At 29.0% G+C, this 13,527-nt stretch overlaps 1 protein-coding gene across 3 annotated transcripts in view; it reads right to left on the bottom strand.

Moving 5' to 3' along the window:
• The window catches only part of LOC123302760 (glutamate-gated chloride channel), a 47,407-nt gene extending 35,860 nt beyond the window's left edge, over positions 1 to 11,547 (bottom strand). For all 3 annotated transcript variants that reach the window (XM_044885841.1, XM_044885840.1, XM_044885839.1), the window contains exons 1-3: positions 11,396 to 11,547; positions 11,078 to 11,163; positions 8,245 to 8,360 (exon numbers count right to left, since the gene is read on the bottom strand). In XM_044885841.1, the coding sequence (XP_044741776.1) occupies positions 8,245 to 8,360; positions 11,078 to 11,133 (172 nt within the window). In that variant the 5' untranslated portion in view covers positions 11,134 to 11,163; positions 11,396 to 11,547. The remainder of the gene's footprint in view (positions 1 to 8,244; positions 8,361 to 11,077; positions 11,164 to 11,395) is intronic.
• Positions 11,548 to 13,527: the final 1,980 nt, after the last annotated feature.

Below are 13,527 nucleotides of genomic sequence, written 5' to 3'. Positions count from 1 at the left end.
CATATTCATAAAAGGTGATGTTGGTAACTTAGTGTTCCCTTTGTGGAGCTTTTTAATACAAATTTGTATTTTCTCCCCTTTTTTATCAGTCTTCCTTAATTAATTTTGTGTCCCTTTGTCATACTCTTTTATGCTTTTGTCTCCTATTTTAAGTCGCATGCAATTCCGGATCCTTTGTGATGCCCTATTTCGTGAGCCCAGTGGGCAATTAATCCTTATCCTCCCCTTAAATGTAATATTTAACTTTGTGTTTATGAAATTCATCCCCCTTATCCTTAAGGCTTTAATTTCTTGATATCCCTCTTTCGAGCTAGAAATCAATTTAAGTTGTTATTCGAGGGTTAAGTTTTAATTTGGAATAAGGGCTACACATAAATTCCTTGGAATTTTTTGTATTTTCAAATAAAAACAGACAGTTGTAGTGAAAATGTAGAAGAGCTTTTAAAATTTTTTATCTGGTTTGCAGTTTCTAAAATTTTCAACTTTCATTTCAATTTGATTTTGTCGTCACACTTTTTTAAGGTTCCTGAGATAAATAAGGCTCACATTTGAAATTTCGCGGTAAAATAATCATGCTTAGACAATGAAAACGATACGGTATTGATCCGCCGTCGCTCGCGTTGCTATCTTGTCAGTGACGAACGAGACTTTGTTCTAGTTATATGTTATTCATATAATAATAACGTACACCCCGCGGCGTTAAAATAAAGATCAAGGAAAGGATTCGCCCTATTAGCTCAGCTGGTCGCCCTCTTAGGTCAGTTGGTTAAGGCGTAACCAACTCCGTCCGCGGTATGCTTAGGGTAGCAGGTTTGATTCCCGCCGTCGCAACAAAATTAATTTAATTAATAGTTGTGATGGGCTGGTGTAGTGCATGGTATATGCATGAAGGAGGTGCACTCAGCCTCTGAAATTGTGGAGCTGATAAATGAAATTATCAGCGGAAAGGTGGTAAAACACAAATATGGTATTACAAAGGTTCTCTATAGCCTAAGTGTGTCCTTCGTGGACAGCCAATATAACCTAACCTAACTTAACCAAAGGAAAGGTTTTAAAAACAAACTATACAAGAAACACTCTAACTTGTTAATTTGAGTGAGTCTTAAATACCGAAGGTATCTTATAAGATCAATAAGAAATACGAATCAACAGATCATTACAAGCTAAAATTAAGGCTCTAGGTGCTATAGATATAATCGATTAACAAAATTCCATCAATATTCACATCAAGAAAGTTTAATTAAAAAAATATTTTAGCTTTAATATGATAAGTTTCCTAAGGCGAACAATTTTCTTCGAATAGTTTATAATTGTGTAATATAGGAAGGATGTTATATATTCTTTGATTATTGAGAAATTTCGAAAAATATATTTTTATTATAATTCTATTAGCTCTATAAAAATTATGAAAAGGAATCATCTTCGACAGTTAATATCCCGTAAACTAAACGCAACGGAAAAATTGACTTTTGTTAGAATATTTATAATAAAAATAAAAGTACACTCTAACGTATAACCTATTTTATTTAATAAAATTAGAGAAAAAAAAGTTTTCAAATGAAAATAAACTATTTTATAGAAAAATGTTTTTATTGAGAAGACTTAAAATGTGGAAAATAAAAAATAAAAAACGAACTCTATCACATAGTGTGTCTCAACCCCGGATCTACGTTTTATTTTTAAACCGGGACCGGAATTTGATAATGTACCACCTCTCACCAGCGTCTGAGGTAAATTGTGAGAAATAAAATTAAACGTAGGAAAGGATTAATCGGGAACGATATCTGACAATCAAGACGTGTCGTTAATCTTCTTGATCCGGCAGTTTTTCGGCTCTAATCTTACTACTGTTTCACACGGAGTGGTTTCATCTCGTTCAATAGATAGAATTGTGAGACCAGGCAAATATCTCGTTCCTGACTCATTATTGAACGCAGATAGATTTTAATTATTTTCAGTTTGCTGAAGTCGTTAGTAATGTGCCGTACATACATTCTTAAAGTAACGCAGAAGCAAATGAGCTCCGAACGTTTGACGCGAGTGCTGATGGGTTAAAGCTTCCCTCTATCTTTTCCTTGAATCTTAAATAAAATCCTAAAATATACTTTCAAGTTAACTTTTATTTTTATTTTATTTTGTACATTTTTTTATTTTCTATTTCACCAACCGCCTTAATTTCTTGCATGACGTTGTAAGTTCATGAAGGTAAAGAATGCGGATTAAATTTTAATTAAAGGATTTTCAGTATGCACAGATTCTCAGATCCTGTCTGGACGTGTTTGATAAAAATCCTATTTGTATTTTCCAAGAATTTTAAACCAATAAAAACTTTCTTTCCATTTATTAATTTACAGTATATATTTTCCTAAGAAATTGATTAAGGTTTTTCTAATAAAGAAAAATCTACAACTATCTGTTTCGAAGGCTTATTTATCCATAAATTTTTTAATACTCTCTGGCATAAATTTTTTGGTTTTAATTACACGTATTAACCCCTTTTCCTCTGAAAATTGCTCATTCACATTTAACACACGCATTTTCAAATTCTGGGAAATTTAGTTTTGCGAAAACATACACCATGTGAACATTTATCAACCCCAATACCCGAGTTGGAATTCAGAAAAAACAGACTCGGAAAAATAGACCCCAAGAAATAGACCGATAAAATTGTCCGAAGACCCGAAGTTGGTTTGGTTGAGTTTGTCGCCTATAGAGGAGTTGGTTGGGTTCTGAAGTTTAAGCCCTTGCGTTCAAAAAAGGGACACTATTACAGAAATTTTGTTCAGTACTTTTTTCCGGGTCTGTTTTTCCTGTCAATTATTTCCTAAATCTAAGGCAGTTAGTAGCTATGGTAGTGGGTTCGATTCCCACCGTGAAATCAATTAATAATTGTGATGGGTTGGTGTACTCAACCTCTCGAAATAGTTGAAAAACTGATAAATGAAATTTTCATTGGAAAAGGTTCATCAAAAATCATAATGGGCCCGATGGTCTAAGTGTATCTCTCGTGGACAGCCAATATAACTTAATCTAACCTAAAGAGTTTTTATAACCTAAAATTTCACTTTATTTCGAATCGAGATAGGTTATTTAAAAAGGTCATAGAAAGTCATAATAAAAATCATGTAAATCCATTCACTTTAACTGAGTTCAAAGGTTTTTTTATGTTATGTGATAATTGCTATCCACAATTTATGAATGGGATAAAAAAAAAACTTTCTAGAAATGTCGACCACACCCATTAATATAAGTAGACGAGAATTCCTTCTTTCGAATATATATATAACATATTACATGTATTACAGAAACATGTATATGTATTGTACAATTCGAAATTGTACAAGTAATCCCTTCTATATATAATATGTAAACGGAAAATCATGAAAAACAACGGAAAAATAAAATTTAAATCATAGATAATTTCACTCTTTTATTAGTATGTAAATGAAATAACAAAAAATGAAACGGAAATGTTTTGTTGAGAATATTTCTAAAATTTATTTTTCTAAGAATTCAAAAAGAGAACAAAAATTGTGAATTTTTATTTTTAGTTTGGCTTCCTAACTAATAAAATTGTTTATGATTCGAAAAATAATATCAAAGTTTGCGTGAATGTAGTTTTTACGAAAGTACTTTCGTATTTTTTTCAAGGTTTTTTTAAATACGTTTTTTTTTCTGAATAGTTCATTACCATGATTTCACAGGAAAACTTTCATTTGAAAGTCATATTTGTAATTTAAACTTTTGTTCTTATATCTCTAAACTCATCCGACGGAAGAAATAACAAGATTCATTAGTTTAAAACCGATTTTCTAAAACAAGCAACTTTTGATTTATTGTAATATCATGAGGAAGTCTATATTAAACCATTTTCACGCTATGAACTTTTAATTAACTTGAATTTTCCCTCCATACTATGAATTTTCCGATTACTATGTACAAATTACACCCCCACCCCCAAATTATCTTTATTTAGTTTAATAATAGATTTTTTGTGAACTCTTAAAACAAAGGAAATTTTTCTTTTTCCAAAGGAAATATTCAATTTACAGGCATAACTCTGATAGTAAAAATTTTAGAAAGAAATGAGTTATGGAGATAATGAAATCGAAATTTCAGCTTATCCGAATTCTTCGCGTTTTCTTATACAGGCAGTTTTGAGGAAAATCACTGTAAAGAATCGGTAAAAATCAACTTTCGAGTTAAGATTTGAGTTATTGTGTAATAATTTGTGTTTTTTTCCCATTTTCTCGTTTGATAGGAAGAAAAATTGATGATCAAGAAAAGAATTATGAAAGTACGAGCGTAAAAGTTACAAGCATGCTGTTTCTCTGGAAATCTAAGAAACTCGCAGACTATTTGAAATTTAAAATAATAACAAACAGAAAAAACTGTTAATTATCCGGTCAATATAAACAGCCGAAGGTACAAAAATTTGCCCCTGGTTAAAATTTGGTCCAATCGATCAAAATATCGCAGTCCTCATCGATCAGAGACGTCGAAAAAAATTTATATTCAAAAATTTTAGCGAAACGGTAAGGTTTTTCATAAAATTATTTCAGACAAAATTGTAGATCAGATAATTAAATATAAAAAAATGTCTCAATACTTTTTTCCAGGGCCGCCGTTTCTGAGATATAACGATTCAAAAAGCTGGAATAGTTGTAATCGTCCAATGATTTTATGGATCGAAAAACAATTCTATAGCTTGCATTTCCAATCTTATTTTCACAATTTCTTAATGAAACAAGTTTAATTAATTGCTATATTTCAATAATTTTAACTGGACTTTTACTATACCATTTACATGTAAAGAATTAATCATAACAGCCATCTTTACGCCAAAATTATTCACTGCAAGCGCTGGCGTCGATTTGATTGTCCCTACCATGACAACGCAGCCAGCGGATATATGTAAGTAAAAATTGTATATATGTAAGCTACACTGACCGGTAGAAAAATATTTTTACTGGTATTACAGCTTCAGTGATGTACGTGGCGTACTTATGTTTTTGTTTACTTTTAATCATGTAGACGATATATCTCAGAAACGCTGGTGTTAGGAAAAAAAAGTATTCAGACATTTATATTTAAATTTATATATCTCGATCTACAATTGTTGTCAAATCTAATTTTATGATAAAACTTACCGTTTTGCCGAAAATCACAAAAAAACTTGTTTTTTGACCATTGACCCGAGAAATTTTTTTTTACCTCTCGAATCCATGAGGACCTTTTCGATTTCAATTATAATGGTGTTTTGAACAATCGTACCAAAGTTCAGCCGGGTCCGAATTTCTGTATAATATTAATTTGATCGGATAATAAATATCTAAAATTGAATTTATTATTATAGAAAATTTCATCGAATTCTATTGAAGTTTTTTTCTAACAAAAAAATTACTATTATTTAATTTTCAATTGTTTTTTGTAAACAAAATGGAACTATTCTGGGTGGTAAATATTTATATAGTTTTCGAGGATATTATTTATATCTTTCGAAACAGTTGAAATATAACCATTGAATAACAGATTCAGGTCAATCGATTGTCGAGTGATATTACATAATAACATCTCAGATGAAAAGGTATGTATTTGTCGATGACGAACATAACCATAACCAGAGAGTTATGAATGCTTTCATCATATGAATATTTATTGTTTCGATTTGTACAAAGATTATTACCCCCATTCTATACAGGGTGTTCCATTATTGATGGTAGAAAATTATACCAGTAAATTAAGCTTATCAAGACAAATGGAAAAGCTCTTTACTTAATTTAAAAAAAATATTTTGTTGTTTTTATTTATAAAATCAACAAAAAAATAATACATATTTATCAAATTATTTCACCAATACAGAGACACTTAGATGTTGGAGGTATCAACATATGTATTATGTACTATACATACGGGAGGGGGAGGATTCAATTGAAGTAATGTGAATTAAGTATCACATAACGTCATAGCAAAACACAACATCTTTGATAGAGCGGCCTGCTATATTGTGTTATCCTAAGACATTATGTATTGGTGAAATAATTTGATAAATATGTATTTTTTTTGTTGCTTTTATAAATAAAGACAACAAAATATTTTTTATGGTATTCGTTCCCCAAGTAAATCAATTTACAATCAATTATTGTTTTATAATAACCCCCTCTATGTTTTAAAGTGACACCTACTACTTTCAATGAGCCTGTGAATGTACTCACACAGTGAAATTTGGTAACGATGTTTTCTAATTGTCTTGATAAGTTTGGTATAATTTTCTGCTATCATTAATAAAACACCTTGTATACACATGATCGTAACTAATCAACGGGTATTTCCCCCCTTATTATTTAAAAACTTAATAAATAAAAGCCCCTTTAAAAAAGTAATCATAGCTACTTGATAAGTAGCCATCATCAGAAGTTTTTACGCAAACACATTATTCCAAGCAAATTAAACATTTGGATATTTAAATTCTGAAAGGATTTTGTTTTTTCAACGTAAGTTTTAAAAAGAATTTTCGGGATCCGGTTCGGATTCCGATCCTTAAGTTGACATATGAAACTCGAAAAATAAATTTTATCGATAAAAATACTTCAAGTTCAAAAATGTTAGATGTACAGGCGCACATCTTACGCAGACATTAAACTTGACCTAGGTTTCCAGCTCAATGAAAAGCATACTCTTCCATAACTAATAATAGATAGCAGTTTGAAATATAATCTATATCAGTTTTTATCGTATCAAAATTGTTATTTTATATAATTTATTATTTCTCCGGTATCCAGGCGCTCTTTGAAAAAAATTTTCTAATAAGTATAATTTGTTTTCTATAAAGACCACTTTTGTTAAAATTGAAAGAAAAAAACGTTCAAAGAGTAATATTTTTGCAATCAATTACTGTCTAAGTCATTGAGTTTATAAGAAAAATATCTCAAACAGAAAATGTTAACGTTTTATTAAAGAAGAACTTTCTAATTTAAAGCGTTCATCTAATATTTGCTTATATTATGAATCATAATGAAATTTTAATTGATCTGAATACGTAGCCAATACCCGTGTAAGATGTATGTCTTTGAAACATTTTTCGTCTTATTTTCCGAGTTTCACGTACACATCAAGTTCAAAAACAGTAATTTTGTAGAATTTTGATGTCTAAGTCGAATACAAAAATGAAAATGGAAAATGCAACCTTAAAATGCTAAGAAAACCCTCAACAGAGGTAATACAGAGACATTTTTCTTCTTGTTCTTCCAAAAAGTTTTGAAATATAGGCAATTTTTTTACACAACTTTGTTAAATATAATATAAAAATAATTGCAGAAAGGGCTCAAAAAATCTTGTTGAGGGTTTTACTGGCATTTTATGGTTAAAATAAAACTTGAACAACATATTTGTATCATTTTCTTTTCATAATTTCCTTTTTCTATACGAAATTTAAGGTATAAACATCAAAATTCTAAAAAATTAGCGAAAATGTATAAAAATATATAACGTAAGCCAGTTAATCTATTCACCTAATAATCTCGTTTTGAAGTTTACGTACTTTAGCTTTCGGAGGAAATGCGACTTAAAAATATGTCATTAATGGATTTAATCGAAAGAAAAAACGCTCATGGACACAGGTGACTCCTCTTGACTTGATTAAATGCAATAATGACATATTTTTAAGTCGTATTTGTTCCGAAAGCTGAAGATTTTCGAAGAAATCTAAACTGGCATTAAAGAAATAGATCCAATTTGATGTCAGAACATGACGACCTCCAAACTCTGATTTGTGATTGGTTAACTACAAAACGAGATATTTAGGTGTAATTTGCCAGGTGCTGTAAGATTACGGGTCTCAAAAATCCTTTCTACAAAAAAACCTATGCAATTGAAAGAAAATACACTACTAACCAATTGAAAATTTGCTTGGTCTATAAATAAATGTTTTGAGTTCAAATAGTGATTTTTAAATATGGCCTTTTTTTTTTTAATAAATAAAAAATAAAAACAAAAATATTTGAACTTGTATAGTTTGTACATGAAAAATAATAAATAGTGTACCCATTGACCATCACAGCTTGTCTCTCAATCATAAGTCAAAAAGTTGTTATATAATATTATTTATATAATCAAATTTCAATTCACGTCAAATGAATAAAAATTTCAAACAAAATATTTTGTATATTTTGTGATTAAAAATTAATATGTTTCACAAAGTAAAATTATATATTCATTAAAAACAAAATATAAAAAATAACTGACCTGTTCCATTTACACCAGACGGTCGTATACGAGCATCGTAACGACCTGGACCTAAAATTTGATCCAGAACTTGTTTCTCCTTTTCACGAAAGTTCACCTTAATGTTATTGTTGCATCTGAAACAATTAGACAAACATGTTGCAACATTTTGTGCCGACAAGGGAATTTAATCATAATTAATCCTATTTTAGGCTTTGAGTAATAATGGATAATACGGATATTTTCACCTGGGGGAAGTAAATTATGCACGTACTGGAAGGACTCCTAAATTCAATAAAATAAGTATTTGATTTCTTAAGAGCTTTAATGGCCGAGCGGTCTAAGGCATTAGACTCTGACCGGTTGTCTATTTAGATTTAGGTTGCGGGTTCGAAGCCAGGCAGCGGCAGTGTGAACAATTTAATAAATAATAATAATGAGGACGGTAGAATTGATCACATTGTCGTCGCTTGGATAAGAACGAGGCAACCGAATCCACCCACATGAAATTGTAATTGTAACATGTATGAAGTTAAATATATAAAGATTACCAAATAATGATGTGGATTACCTCTGTTATAGGCGCATATATCAGAGAAACGGAGGTTAAACCCCATTATTATTATTATTTGATTTCTTAAAAATTAAAGCATTGCAAGAAAATATTGCCTTAAATAAAAGTATTTACTTGCTGCCTTAAGAACCAATTTTCCCACCAGGACTTTTTTTCAGTTTATTACTTATTTCTCAGTAAATTTCACGGTAAATTACTAATTTTAGTGCAAAAACAGAAACCTGAATATTTCGAAAAAACTAATTTTCAGTTTTTTTGCACTCCATGTAATCGATAACTCGAATTATAATTCAAAAAAATTTGGTAGGGGGTTACTTCCACGTAAGACTGTTAACAAATGTATTCATTTTTGAAAAAAATTTTCACAAAAATTTACACGGTAAAGTATGATCGAAACTTCACTAAACGATCGATAAAAACTTAAACTATTATAAACAAATTATTTTTCCTTGTAATCTAATATTTTTTTTATTAACATGGGAGGCGAAACGATCCCCTTAAGACAATAATAATTTGATCTAATTGAGTTTAATTTATAACAATCCTAATCTCATATCGATTGTAAATTATAACTAAAAATATGTACAAAGATTATTTATAATTTTATCATTCAAGTTTTAATGCGAAAAAGATTTTGATTAAATTTTCTAAAACTATGCAAAATTTCGTCATTAATTTTTTTGTGATATCTCAATATTAAGGTACGATTATTTCTTCTCGAGTAAATATTTTGGCAGGTATATGAGATCTACTTATTGTTTAATACTTAAATCCATGTATGGTTACAATCTAACCACTTCCTGATACATTTTTGACCCATTTCGAATAATTCAAAGAAAAACTTTTTTAATTTTGGGCAAAAAAGTATTAAAAGTAGAGAAATTTTATTCTAAAAAAAATAGAAATACGACTTGCTCTTTCTCGGATTTAGTTATTTAAGATTAGATTTAACCCGATGTTTACCAAGTATGGCTGCAAGAACGTGCAAATTTTTATTCGCAAAGACTTAGCGTTTTCCCCCCAAAATTTAGAGTTTAAAAATTACATCGGGGATTTTTTGTGTGTGGAGGGGGGGGGGGGGGGGGGTGTTGTATTGAGTTTTTTAGGAGTTCAAAAATATTTTGATAAATACTGAAAAAATATCTGCTATCTAAAAATTTAAATATTTTTGAAAAAAATACATTGGAAAAATGCACTTAAAAGATTTATAAATCTTCAAGAGGTTAAAATTGAAATGTTGGCAACACTTCCTATCACAAAAAGACCATAGGTTATACGCCATTTAACGCCGTATACCCTAAAATACAGCATCTTGTACAAATTGACTCTAAGATGATTTAACTAAAAATTATACATAATTTTTTAAAGCTCTCCGAAAAATTTTAAGTGGAAATTACACTTGATAAAATTGTTTAAGCATCGTGGGAATTTATAGTAAACGTATTATAGTAGAATAGAAATAAAACTATCAAGAAGTTCACCTGTTTTATCTAGAAATCTACTTATTTTACTTAGAATTCTATTTATGTTACATATAAGTTCAAAAAATTATAAAATATTTGTGTTTATTATAAGCTTTATGTATACAATGGGTTTGAAAGAATTTCGAGAGAGAAAGTTTTCGTGGAAAAGTCGCTCTTTAATATACTTAATTGCACAAAAAATTCACTTTTTACATATAATATTATATGTAATCTGATGCATTTTGTGCAATTGAGTATACATGGAGCATCCCCCACCCCCTGATACAGTAAGTCGTGCGAAGGACTCTTTGCATTCCAGCCCCTTCTCCTTTTATCTAGATAAACCTTCTAGCCAGGTAAAATTATTTTTATGTATTCAAAGTTCTAAAATCGCCGAGCTATAAAAAACTAAGAAATAATGTACAAAAAATAAAAATGTAGATAATGAAACGTTTCAAAAAACAAATTTGTTATTAGTTTCAAAATAATTAATATTGAAAAAGACTATCGTTTTGAATGAAACTGGATTATTTAAAAAAAAATTATAATTACAAATGTTTTATTTAAGACAATTCAATTTTAATTAAATTTTAATCAAATGAAAATGAATAAACGATAGTTTAGTACCACGAGCGTAACTCAGAAATATTATGCAGACATATGTATATGTATATACATAGGTAATATATCCCCCCAAAAACCATATAACCTCAAATTGTAGAAAAAAAATTTTTGTAAAAAAATTTAATTTAATTTAATTTAATTTTATTTAATTTTACGAAAATTCCCCCCAATATAAAAAAAATGTGCTACTTACAGGCAATAAACTGCAAACGACAATAAGAGCAGAACGACATACTCCTTGCGATACATATCCTTCGGTGTTTTTCAATCAGATGCGATCTAAAATAAGAAAATTGAAAACTTTAAGGAAAAAATCTCGATATGACCTTGAAAGAAGCTTCAAGCTAATCTCTGTTTAAAGAGAGGTCAATTTCCCTACTCAAAATATACTTTTTTAGGGAAATCGATTACTACAATTAGACAAGAAAATAGTTTGAAAATAGTTTTAACAATTATTTGAAACATGCGCTCATTATATTTTTATTCGTGTATTGAATATTTGAATACATACCGATTCAAAATTCCAAAGTACGGGAAAGAAAATTAACTTGATTTTAATGAAAATTCGAGGATGATTGTAATCATTTTGTAAAGCCACCCTCAAAAGTTATTATTAAATTAATTAACAACAGTTTCACATAAGTTAATGAGAACACGTTGCACGCGGACAATACTTTTTATTTGAAACAAAGTATTCGATTCACTGTTGATAAATAAAAAACAAAAAATAATTATTTTTAGAATTAGAAAAGAAGATTAACTAGTTTTAAAGTGTTTGTGTTGTTCATGTATCTGAGACTTTTTCGTAAATGTTTCTCATAATACTAAAACTCTCTGAATATACTCTACACCATATATTCGAATTTCGTATTCGGCTATGTTCGGTGACTGATTATTGGCGTTGGGAGCGTCGCCGTTGAATCATTTTCATAATTCTCTTATAGGTGCTTTGCAAATATGTACAGTCAAAATCACTTGTACCGATATCCCATCGCAACGAATCCGTTATTACGACCAATAGGGAATATTCATGAAATTTATATTTGGTTCAAATATTTTTTTCCCGTAACTTTAATGGCTGGACATTACAATTAAACCATTATTTTAGTAATTAATATCTTTTTAATTACTTAAAATTAATTAATAAAAGTATAAATTCAGTGAGAGAAATTCATAGTATGTGGCTTGTCAGACTTGTTGACATACTATGGTATTTAATACTTATATTTTGCATGGTATTACTATGGATATATACTATAATTACTACATACGTGGGTATTACGTAGTTTTAAGTGAAATTTTTTGAAAACTTGTAGATTTAAAAATTAAGTATTCATCATTTTCCTGTTTAAACAAATATTAGAAGAGATATCTGTCAAATAGTCAATAAGTAAATCGTCATAGTCGTAAAAGTCATAAACAATTAGTGATATAAAAAAATTGTCTTACAATGGTAGGTAATTTAATTATTTACAATAAAGCTTATTACCACTTTTGGTCTAAAGTGTACGGTTATGGAGATATAGCATAAAACGGTTTTGCTTAAAATGGAGGTACTTCCCCCGCTTATTTTTGAAAGGATTTTATGTATTTACTTTCAGTACGTGATACTGAACCTATTTAAATAAAAAAATAACTCATGTAATAAAAAAATAACTTATGTAATTTAGTGCATTATGGACAAGAGTTTATAATAATAATAATAATAAAAATCTATTTTTGACTCAATAATAGTATAAATATGTCATACAAAGAAAATTAATCATATTTGTACATTTAATAAATCACACTTGTACGAACACACATCAATCAGATAATCTTTCAAGCAACATTTGAATCTGTTGAGATATAACCTATATTAAAGTTAATGTAATGAGATTAATTTTATTTATCGATTAAGATAATATTGATAAAAGCCTATTCGTTGTGTGCGTAGTCATGATAGGGACAATAAAATCGATGCTAGCGCTTCCAGTGAAAAATTTTGGCGTTAAAGGAGGCTGTTATGACTAATTTTCTTTACATGTTAATGTTATAGAAAATGTCGAATTAAAATTATTGAAAAACACTAATTAATTAAACTTAATGCATTAAAAATTGTGAAAATAAGAAATCAAATTGCTCAAATATTATTTTTCAAATGTAAATTATCATAATTATTTATTTAAATTTGTGAGACAATAATATTAAATTTTCGATGTAAGTCATAAATGCAATCCATACAATTATATATGCATCTATACAATTCTATAATTAAAGTAGTCTATCGTTACCATGGAAACGCCTCCAATAAAACTCACACACGGTACGAATTGGTCTATTAAAAAATATAAATATCAATAATTAGATTATTCATTTTATTGAAAAAATTCGAATTGCTCTTGAATTATTTCAGCTTTAAAATTTTGACTTTCCGAAAATTTTGCTGCTCCTTAAATTGTCCGGCCCTAGCATTTGCCTCACGTGCCTCAGTCTTAATCTATCACTGATTTTTAAGAGTTACAAACTTGGGACTAAAGTTATTATACCTTGATATATTTCATATACATGTGGTATAAAAATTAACGTTGATAACACGTTACCACTTTGCTTGGACTATTATATCCATTTCTATATGCGATGCAGTAAACATAAGTATGGATT

Source organism: Chrysoperla carnea, chromosome X (assembly GCF_905475395.1).
Source record: "Chrysoperla carnea chromosome X, inChrCarn1.1, whole genome shotgun sequence".
Lineage (NCBI taxonomy): Eukaryota > Metazoa > Arthropoda > Insecta > Neuroptera > Chrysopidae > Chrysoperla > Chrysoperla carnea.
This window is presented reverse-complemented; position numbering and strand designations above follow the sequence as displayed.